The following is an 11,989-nucleotide window of genomic DNA, read 5'->3' as shown; positions in this document are numbered from 1 at the left end:
AGTCTTTGGCAATACCTTACTTCCAAAAGTCATCTAGAAGTTTCTTCTGTGGGTCTTCCAGAAGTATCAGTTCTTCCCGACTGGTGATAAGAATTCTTATACTTCCTCAACTTCGCTGGCGAGCTTTTAGCACGTTTGGAAGTTTCACACGGGTTTGTAGGGTGGTTTTATTCAGCTGTGTATATGAGCAAAAAAATATGATTTGCATTTTTTGTTAAAATAAAATAATTTTCCCCTTTGTTTTGTAAATGTATTTCTTAATGAATAGAAATAAGTATTTAAAACGTTTTCAATTATATGATAATAATTTTTATGCGAATAATGTAAGTTTGAAATTTAAAACTAACACAAATTTTTTCTAAGTGCTTTTAATAACAATTTTTTTTTACGATAAACAAAAACAAAATCTACGTCTCGTCAAAGTTTACCAGCAGTGAATACGAAAGTGTTGTTGTTTTACTCTTGCTTGTATACTGTTAAGAACAACAACAACGTATTGCTAGTGTTAAGCGCATATAAGTGTATAGAAAACACACAGTCTATAGCTAAGCGCATTTACAAAAACAAAAGAGTACCAAGCGCATAGGGCTTGGGCACCCTTGGTTTGGATGCTGTTGGAGTCATTGCGTTGTTATTTTTGTTTTTGTTTTTCTGTGTTTTTCGTTATGTATGTTTAGATGTCTGTTGGTTTAGATGCCTTGTGTTGTGTTGCGTTGTTGTTGTTGTTCTTTTTGTTTAGCTTTTGATGTAATAATGATGTAGTCGGGAAAAAATTTATAAAAGATGTTTAAAATACACTATGGTGAAGGGTATATAAGATTCGACACAGCCGAATATAGCACTCTTACTTGTTATTATTAAAGAACTTAAATTTTTTTCTTTTAAGAAATACACAAATTTATTAAACATAAATGTTTAATAAATCAATAATTTATAGTTTCTGAAACGTTTTCTAGCTGCCCCCTTTAAAGTTTTAAGGACATTCATAAAATATTTTTCATGTTAGACTTTTCACCAATTTATTATCAAATACTGATCAACTCAGAATATGTTTGAAAAGTTGAACCTGTCACTATTTGTGGGCCTTTTCATGTCTATAATAGACACATTGAGAAAAATATATTTGTATAACAAGTAAGAAGTTATAGTTGGGCGAGGCCGACAATATAATACCCTACACCTGCATACGAATAAAATGTAGTTTTCATAAATAATCATTTAAGTTGAACCTTGCCTCAGATATAAATATTTGATGGGGGCTTTTAATAGGGGCTAGGGTCAAATGAGGCCCTATAATTATATAGTTCATCAGGTTCATTAAGGCTAGTATAGAACTTGGTTTTGCAGCTTTTTGTCGAGATACGAATATATTAAACGTTATTATGAACTTAAAAATCCTATTTGGCGGGTATAGTTGTATGGGGTTTTGGTGAAATAATAGACCGATGTTAACTATTTTTAATAGGCTTCGTCTACGGTACCATAAAAGATCATGTGCTAAATTTCATTGCATTATCTCCAAAATTGCGACCTGTAGTTTGATTACATGCTCTGTATGAGTTGTATGGGAGCTAGGTGAAATAATGGACCGATGTTAACCATTTTCAATAGGCTTTGTCTACGGTACCATAAAAGATCATGTGCCGAATTCCATCGAATTATCTTCAAAATTGCGACCTGTAGTTTGATTACAATGTTTATAAGCCCTATTTGGGGTATAGTTGTATGGGGGCCAAGTGAAATAATGGACCGACCTTAACCATTTTCAATAGGGTTCGTCCCTGGGGCAATATAATATCATGTAACAAGGTTTACATGTAAAATGGTTCTGAGCCGATTGGTATACTTTAAGATGGGTATAGGACCAATATTATTGTGCGTTACAAACATCAGCACAAACCCAATATACCCTCCCCACCAAAGTGGTGTAGGGTATAAAAATTCTAAAATAATTATATAAAATTTGGCTTATCTGGGACCAATAAAAAATGTTTCGATTCTGTGAATTTTATCCTATTTTTGGCCACGATTCAATCATTAATGCTGAATTTCATTATCGAATTATCCAAAGTTACACGAACATCAATACTATTTTCGGAATTTTTCAATGGGGATTTCTTATCTTAGACCGATCTACATAAATATTAGTAGGAACACTTTAGTTTCTTTTAAATATATTTATGGTAAATTTCATATTCTGTAGGAGAAAGAGGTGCTATGGGTGCTGGTGTCAATTATAAACAAATCGTCATAAAATTTGTTAAAATACTTATTAAAAATATTTTGATTTATATAAAACGAATTTACATTTTTAAAGAAAGATACATTAGTATAAACAAGTTTTTCAAGACAGTATTTACCGTTAAAGTAATTTTCTGAAGCGGACCTTATATGAGGCATAATGTTATTTTCCGATCCTTATACATTTTTGAAGGAATATTTTTTTCAAAAATGTATAAGGATCTTCTTTATGGCCCATTATCTCAACCTCTGTTGTCGTTTAACTTATATATATTCTGGCTGTTAAAAATACGTTTGAATGAAAACTGTAAATCTATCGTTACGATAAAATAAATTCGGGGGCCAATTTAATACCCAAAATGTTTACATGGATGTTAAAATTATTTATTGTGGGAGGTGTCACGCCGCCTAACGCTAGTCAGCCCACTCTTTATCCCAAATAATCATATGGGCACTAAAGTGGCTCCTACAAATTTTGAGGACTCTAACTGTTATATTATTTCAAGAAAAACTAATTTTTTTATTTAATTAATATGGGAGGTGCCGCTCCCCTCATAGGTAGTCCGCCAATTTATTACCAAAAATATTTACATGGATGTTAAAGTTATTAGTGCAAAATTTTATTATTCTAACTGTATTATTTTCCAAACTAAACGAATTTTTGTATTTAATTTATATGGGAGGTACCACGCCCCCTAACGTTAGTCCTCCCTCACTGTATCCTAAATAATCGTATTGACACTAAAATGGCCCCGACAAAATTTGAGAACTCTATCTGTTATATTATCTCAAGATAAACGAATTTTTGTATTTAATTAATATGGGAGGTATCGCTCCCCTCATGGGTAGTCCGCCAATTTATTATCCAAATGTTAACATGGATGTTAAAGTTATTCGTGCAAAAATTTGAAGATTCTATCTGTAATAGTTTCTAAGAAAAACGAATTTTTGTATATAAAATATATGGGTGGTGCCATTTTATTTTGTATTTAATTTATATGGGAGGTGCCACACCCCCTAACGCTAGTAAGCCCGCTTTTTATCCTAAATAATCATATTGACACTAAAGTGGCTCCGACAGAATTTGAGGACTCTAACTGTTATATTATCTCAAATATACGAATTTTATATTTTCTTAATGTGACAGACATACAGGAATTCGCTGTGAAAATTTCAAGAAAATCGGTTCAGCCGTTTAGTAGTCTATTGCGTTCAAACATACAAACACACATTCATTTTTATATATATAGATAGATTGGCATTTTTGTCTTAAAATTGTACTTATTTTATTTTATTATTGTAAAGTATTGTTTAAGTAACCACAAATTCTGTAAAATCACTTAAAAGTTTTTTTGTAACATTCCGAAACAGATCGCATATTACTCCGATTTGTTTTTCACTATCAACCAAGGCTGTTATTCAATCAGCTGAAATTTTTTTCTTAATTCGCCTTGATTATTTTTTGAATTATTCAAGTAAAACAAATCCTAAAATACCAAGCATAATTTTTATATGCATATCATTATTTTTATATGCATATCATTATTTAAATAATGATATGCATATAAAAATTTTATTTAAGAAAAAAATATTTTTCTATTAAATGTTAACATATTAAACTATATTGTTTAACATTTTATATTAACATTGTGTATAGAACGTGATTTACGTCCCCTCCCGAAAATCACTTAAACGCGTATAATTTATTACTTAATTAAGATATCCACGCTTTAACCGTATTTAACTAGTTGCATTATCAATTATTTTATTATTTTATCAATGTATTTTAAAAATCCTTACATGTAAATTATATATATCGCTAAGCGCTATAAAAATATAAAGAAAATGGCGTTTGAAATGTTCATTAAGTTGTAATAGATTTAAATATTGGCAATTTTTTATTTATAACACTGAAGTAAACTTATTTCTGCAAATATTTGAACAATTTAAAAAAGTATTAATATAGAAGTAGCTGGTGGATGATATTCAAGATTTGGTTCAGCCGAATATTGGACGCTACAGCACTTGACTTCAGGTACTCACTTAAAGTTGACAAATTACGGAATAGAATTCTTCGTTTGAAACAAACATTATTCAATTCAGAATATAAGTTGATGACAAATTATCATATCATAATATTTATTATACCCTCCAACACCATCAGTGGTGATAGAGGGTATATATAACTTTGTCATTCCGTGTGTAACACCAAGAAATATTCATCTGAGACCCAACAAAGTATATATATTCTGGGTCCTTATCACAAGTCCAAAGTAACACCTATTCGCCAATGTTATCCTACGTTTGATTTCCAGACTGACATCATTGTCACTATTAACTGCCGCTCCTAGATAAATGAAGTCTTTTACAACTTCAAATTTATAGTATCCCATGTGCATGCGCTGTTCGAGACGCTGTGATGTTTTGGAGCTCGCAATTAGGTATTTTGTTTTGTCCTCGTTGACCTTTAGACCCATGATCATCGACTGCTTCTCCAATTTGTTAAAGGCACCACTTACTGCCCGCGTGTTGCGACCAATGATGTCAATATCGTCAGCATAGGCGAGTAGCATAACACTTTTATCGTATATAATATCAGTGGTCCTAATCTTCGTCTCCTGCAAGATTTTCTCCATTAACAGATTGAAGAAATCACACGATAGGGTATCGCCTGTCTAAAACCTCGATCAGTATGAAATGATTCTGAGAGGTCTGCTCCTACCTTCACAGCACTTTTAGTGTTCCTTAGAGTCATACTGCAAAGCCGGACGATCTTTGTGGGAATGCCAAGTTCGGACATAGCGACATAGAATTTTTCCCTTATCGGGGTATCAAATGCAGCCTTATAGTCGACAAATACGTGGTGGGTGTCGATTTGCCTTTCCATTGTCTTCTCCAGGAGTTGGCGTAACGTAAATATCTGGTCTATAGTGGACTTACCAGGTCTAAATCCGCACTGATACTTGCCTATTAGATTGTTGGTATATGGCTTGAGTCGATCACAAATTACACCAGATAGTATTTTATAGGCAATTGAGAGGAGACTTATCCCTCGATAGTTAGTGCAAACTGTAGGGTCACCTTTTTTGTGGATAGGGCACAAAACGCTGAGGTTCCACTCATCAGGCATGTTCTCCTCACACCATATTCTGCATAATAGTTGGTGAATACATCGTACCAGCTCTTCGCCACCTGCGGGCAAGCCGTCGGCACCCGCGGATTTATTGTTCTTCAGCCGGGATATGGCCATTCTTACTTCCATATAGTCAGGTGGCGGTATGTCGATGCCGTCAACATTGATTCGGGCATTAAAATCCTCGTATGATAAATGGTTTGCGTCGCCTGTTAAGAGTTTGGAAAAGTGATCCTTCCATAAACTAAGTGAGGCCTGTGCGTCCGTCACTAAGTTTTCACTACCATCCCTGCAGGAGGAGGCTCCGCATTTAAAGCCCTCAGTCTGGCTCTTTATCTTCTTAAAGAATTTTCTGGCCTCATTCCTGTCGTTGTGACCCTCGATCTCCTCACATTCCCGTCTCTCTAGTTCTCGTTTCTTCCGTCTGAACAGACTGCGCTCAAACTTCCTCTTCTCCCTATATCTTTGAGTGGCAGTGTTCAGCTCGTCCTGTGTAATACCCTGCTGCAGGGTTGCCCGGTATGCGGCATTTTTATCCGCAGTAGCGTCGCGACACTCCTGGTCATACCAGTGGTTCCTCCTAGGACGCTCATACCCAAACACCTCTTCGGCAGCGGTCCGGATAGAACTGGACAGATGTGACCATTGCCCGTCCACCGTAGGGAATTAAGGATTCCCTTGGAGCAGTTCAGTGAGTCGGCTAGAGTACACGTGGGCTACCTGTTGTGATTGTAGCCTTTCTATATTTAGTCTCCTTCTTGTATCTGGACGGACAATTTTGGACCTGCTGAGTCGCGTCCGCACTTTCGCTGCAACCAGATAGTGATCCGAATCAATGTTCGCGTTCGAACGTCTAATACACTAGATGAGTGTCTTCCATCAATTATAACGTGATCTATCTGGTTCCTCACGATCCTGCCCTGTTTTCCGGTGCGCGCCAGGTATCCTTATGAATATCGAGATGTTTAAATCCAGTGCGGCAAATTCCGAGCGGCGGCAAAGTCAATTAGCCTCATACCATTTTCGGAAGTCTCGTCATGGAGGCTAAATTTTCCAATTGTAGGGCCGAAGACGTTCTCCTTGCCAATTTTAGCATTGAAGTCACCAAGGACAATTTTAACATCGTGCTTTGGGCATCGATCGTATAAATCATCGAGACGCTCGTAGAAGCGGTCCTTGACTCCTTCGTCTTTTTCCTCGGTTGGTGCGTGGGCACAGATAAGGCTAATGTTAAAGAATTTGGATCTGATGCGAATTGTGGCCAGTCGTTCATCCACGGGTGTAAAATCGATGACAGTATCCCGTAGTCGTTTACTAACAACGAAACCGCAACCAAATTCGTGCTTTTCCGCACTGCAGCTGTAATAAATGTGGTGGTTCGCAGTTTCGCAACATCCTTGTCCTAACCATCGTATCTCCTGGATTGCTGTAATGTCGGCCTTATACTTCTCGAGGACATTTGTCAGTTGAATTTTTGCGCCTAGTCTGTAAAGGGATAGGACATTCCAAGTGCATATTCTTAAATCATGACCCTTAATTTGTTTGCGGGTTCGTCATCTAAAGAGGGTCCATTTGTTCTTATTCATCTTCTTTTCATTGTAATATTTTTTTTTTACTTGGTGGCCTACAAAACCAACGCAAAACCTCATAGAAACGTTCAGGTAAAGGCCGCCTCTCACCTTAGCTGGCAACCAGCGGATGCTGATTGTCGTTACATAAGTTTCCACTGGCTTGAAATCCATTATATTTGCGTAAACCTCTTTAAGGTGTTTCCACTGATCTAACTCGTTTTTGCTATTCGAATTTTGGAACAGATCCCTTCATTTTATTTTAATATAACATTAAATTTGTTTATTAAATGCCTATAGTTATATTTACTTATTCTGAACACGAATATAAACGAATATTGTTCGAAAAAATACATTTCGACATGTTTTCAATCAAATCTAGTAGATTAAATAGATTTGGATTTATCAAAAATATATGGCAAAGCTACATGATTTCTACTAGTTCTCTCCAAATCCACTATATTTGCAAAATTTGTGAATATGTTTTTGTTAATAATTTTTTTTACATTTTCATGAAGATTACAACTTACACACATAAAGACGACAACAACAAGTGGCTAATAAAACCATATAACAAAGAAGCCTTCGACAGTACTCAAATAGTGAAACATGGAGACCTAATTCGTTTGGAACATGTGCCTACTCATCGAAATCTTCATTCTCATAATGAGCCAGCGCCGATGACTAAAAAACATTTACAAGTAACTGGTTACGGTGAAGTAAGTTTTTCATATTTTGATTGTACTATTTTTATTGTTATTATAACAATATTCTAATAAATATAGCAAGGTATTGGAGATGCTAATGACATTTGGAAACTGGTAATTGTTGGGGGTAAAAGTAATGATACTGTAAAAACTGTAACAACAAAGTTTAAATTGATCCACTATTTACAAAGCTGTAGTTTGACATCAAGTGGAAAACAACTGCCCAAATGGGGTTTCGAACAACAAGAAGTTTCATGTAATCTAAATATTCGAGATAAAAATTCCAATTGGAATATTGAAGACAACAAACATAAGAACTGTAAGTTAAACATTTTTATAATAACATTTGCCCCTATTTCACAATGTCTGTTTATTTTTTAACTTTGAGATATATTGACAATTCACGCAAAAACCACCGCTCAAACGATAACTAAAACATATTTCAAATTTTTTATTACTTCGTTTTTACCAAATAGGTTAAAAATTATCGTATTTTTGTGTGCTATACTATAGATTTTATTAATTATGTATCTTAAAAGCACTTAAAGACATTTTGGGCAAAATATATGAAATATTTGTAATGGTCAGAAGTTTTTTTATACATTTCTTGGTAATGGATGTTCATTATGAACCACATTATTTCATTTAGCTAAATGAAATAATGAAAAAAGCAATTTGGATTTGTTGTAGCCCAATCGTCTAGGGCGTTCATTTAACAAACAGGGGGTTCGAGCTGCAACTGCTGCATACTGTTTATTTTTTTCAAAATGATATTCACTTATATTTTTCTGCAAAAAACCGTTCTCAAAATTACAAAAAGCAACATGTTAATGGAGTTAATGGAGATTGAGAAACATTGAAAACAACTGAATGCCTGGGTTCAAACACCAGTCGGCTCAAAATAACAAAACAAAGTCGACTCAAAATAGCAAGCTATCACTAACATATTTGTAGGTTTATTTGTACCAAAAAAGTAACTAATTATTAATTAGTTTAAGGTATATACTTATTATTTAAACCTGTTTAGTTATTCGCTCCAAGAGTAATTAATTCGTTTTGACAGTTCATCGCCATGCTGTTTTTTATTCATTATTTTTCGATTTTTTGAATTACTTAGATAAAAAATACGTTTGTTACATTATTTTAACAAATTAAGTTATATATATTCTATTTGTTTGCATTTTTTTGAAATTTTATTTTTTATTTGTATCCAACCAATGAAAACGAACAGCTGATTTTGCGATGACAGTCATTCGTTCGTAATTCATAAGGTAAATTCATACTGAATTACGTTCAGCATAGCATATAATTTTAAAAAACATGTTAGAGTGTTATATTCGCCTGTGCCAAATCTTCTTTTCGAAGTAATTTGATCATGAGAGAGGCATTTCGGCCCCTGTATTTCATTAATAAATTGCTTCGCGTTCCTGGCTATGACAAAAATATAATAAAACAATTATATGGTCAAGCATGACCGACCATATAATACCCTATTCCAGTTAGTATGTTAAAAATGTTGATAATTTCTGTTTAAAATAATAAAGCATTTAATTTGTGTTTTACCTTGATTTCGAAATATTTTTACTTATTATTGACAAAAAAGAGATTTCTACAAGAGGCCAACGGATATGCACCAATCCTATGAAAATTTTGTAGAGCAATTTTCGTTTATATCAAAATATTTTATGTAGAATTTAATCGTGTTATTAGTGCTTATAAATGAATTATGACCATCAAGTCATTTTGTAAAGGTGAGTTACAAAAATCCGCAGTGTCATTTTCACTTTAATAAAACCGATTGGTATTATTTAAGGTGTGTATAGAACCAATATTTTTGGGAGGTACTAACATCATCCCAAGTGCATAATACTATAGTGGTGTAGGGTATATTAACAAAACATATGGGCAATTCGATACCATCATTCTTGACATTTGTACGCAATAACAAGTTAGAGTGATATGTATATTCGGCTGTGCCGAAATACCATCCATCAGCTAATTTTATATTAATACTTTTGCAATTGTTAATCAAATATTTATGAAGATAAGACTTCTTATGTCTTCTAATAGAAAAATCGCAAGATTTAAATAGTTTGAATACGTTACCAATGCAAAATTGTTCGTGAAAGTAGGAACGGAATTTTTTCTTTCTACATACAAAGTCGGCCCAAAATAACTAGCTATCACATAACATATTTCTAGGTTTATATTAGGGGTGCCAATCGGCATTGACTTTTACAAATCCCGGGATTCGGGATTTATAAAATTGTAATCCCGAGATATTTCGGGATCCCGGGATTAAAGAATTCAATTATTTTATATATGAAAATCTTTTAATCATCATGTTTGTAAAGGAAATGTTTTAATTTGTTGAAATTTAACTAACATACCTGTTACAAAAAATGTAAATTGGTATTCATAATAAAACATTTAATTTGAATTATTCCTTGCCTCAGATATACATACTTAAGCAATTTATTGAGCGTTGTTGTTGTTCATTTTGTTTTGCTTTTGGTGTAATAAAAATGTAGTCGGGAAAAATTTTAAATTTATAAAACAAATATGTTTAAAATACACTATGGTGAAGGGTATATAAGATTCGGCACAGCCAAATAAAGCACTCTTAGGGCGAGTTTCCAATTAAACTCAAGTTAAAAGTGAAAAAACACAATTACCAAAAACAATAAAACAATGATTTCGGAAGAACAAAAACTTAATATTTTAAGTAAATTGCAATTTTCTGATTTTTTTATTTATTATTGTTTTAAATGTTTATTTAACAATTTTTCAAAATTTTCCATTTTACAAAAGTATTGTATTTGAGTGAAAACTTGGCAATACTAGCAAAGTTAACTGAGCTTAAATCTAAAACTGAAAAACACAATCATCGGTTGAAGTCCGCCTAAATTTGTTCCGAGTTTAATCTAACAGTAAGTTAAACCTAGTTTAACTGAGGAGTTTCAAACTTTTCGTGTGAAACAAATATTATTCAATTCAGAATATATTTGTATCACAAATTTTTACATCTTTATATTTATTTGTTAATAAAATACGAAGATTTTACATAACATGAATTGAAAATGGAATTATTTCATGTCCATAGTACATATAAATCTATTTATTCATTTCGTTTTTAACACATCGAAATGTCGGTAATCCCAAAATGATCTCCAAATTTGGACAAAAAAATAAGACAAGAAGACAAATAGAACCTCCTCAGAAAAAAATAGTATCAATACATTACAATATTTTGATGGTGGGTATTTCATTTTTGTACAGTAGAAACAAACTTTATACAAATCTGAGTAATACCGTAAAGGTAGATTAGTTTGTTCTGAATGTACAATTGTCCCCATAATTTTTCATAATTTTGTTTAATATACTCGTATCTCGACAAAAAGCTACAAAACCAAGTTCCATACTAGCCTTTATCACCCTGAAGAATTTTATAATTTAGGCCTCATTGTAAAAAGCCCCCTTCAAAATTTGACTTTAATGTCCACAATTCTATTCAACAGTAAATAGCTTGAGCATGTATATCTGAGGCAAGGTATAATTCAATAAATGTTTGTTTCGGGATCCCGAAATATCCCAGGATTACAATTTTCAAAATCCCGAATCCCGGGATTTGTAAAAGTCAATCCCGATTGGCATCCCTAGTCGGAATAAAAGTCGGAAAAAGTTGAAAAGTCAGAAAAGGTCGAAAATAGTCGAAAAAAGTCAAATATAGTTAAGAAGTCGAAAATAGTCGAAAAAAGTCGGAAAAAGTCGAAAAGTATAAAATAGTCGAAAAAAGACAAAAAAAGAGTTAAACAGTTGAAAATAGTTGAAAATCGAAAAAAAGTCGAAAATCGTCGACAAGTCTGAAAAAGTCGAAAAGTCGACTATTTACATGATAATAAAGTCTAAAAGTCGACTTTGAACAAACTGAAAAAATTCGAAAAATCGAAAAGTCGACATTTATATAAATGCAAAAAGTCGAAATGTCTACTCTTAGTATCAACTATAGAACCCTAAAGCAAACACAAAATACATGTTAGACCTGGTTCACACGAGGAAACTTTTGATTTTTGTGTGTGAGAGAAAGAGAAAGAAATATCAACCATCTCTTTCTCTCATACACAAAATCAAATTAATTAATTATATACTACATTGTTCTTCCACGATTGTAATATTTCCGATTCATCCTATAGACATTATTGCCACTCCATCACTCTACCATCAACGGATTTAACAACTGCTTAATGATTTCTTTAAATAATAAACGGTATTTTGATTTGTTGTATACACTTTTATCTGTAAAAAAATAAGATTTGCGGTAGTATTCCGCTTTTTTTGCG

General features: G+C 33.1%; 1 protein-coding gene across 1 annotated transcript; it reads left to right on the top strand.

Moving 5' to 3' along the window:
- The first annotated feature begins 7,439 nt into the window (after positions 1–7,439).
- LOC111684052 (protein O-mannosyl-transferase 2) lies at positions 7,440–8,030 on the top strand. Its single transcript, XM_046956338.1, has 2 exons — positions 7,440–7,661; positions 7,728–8,030. Exons 1-2 carry the CDS (start codon positions 7,455–7,457, stop codon positions 8,028–8,030), a joined length of 510 nt encoding a protein of 169 aa, XP_046812294.1. The 5' UTR covers positions 7,440–7,454.
- Positions 8,031–11,989: the final 3,959 nt, after the last annotated feature.

This window comes from Lucilia cuprina, chromosome X, assembly GCF_022045245.1.
Source record: "Lucilia cuprina isolate Lc7/37 chromosome X, ASM2204524v1, whole genome shotgun sequence".
NCBI classification, from domain to species: domain Eukaryota; kingdom Metazoa; phylum Arthropoda; class Insecta; order Diptera; family Calliphoridae; genus Lucilia; species Lucilia cuprina.
The sequence above is the reverse complement of the archived record's forward strand: the minus strand, read 5'-3'. Positions and strand labels throughout refer to the sequence as shown.

Excerpts from the sequence above, each read along its gene's own strand:
- LOC111684052 (XM_046956338.1), top strand. The coding sequence starts at position 7,455 with ATGAAGATTACAACTTACACACATAAAGACGACAACAACAAGTGGCTA. Across the intron at positions 7,662-7,727 it reads AAGTAACTGGTTACGGTGAA|CAAGGTATTGGAGATGCTAA; the intron begins GTAAGTTTTTCA and ends TAATAAATATAG.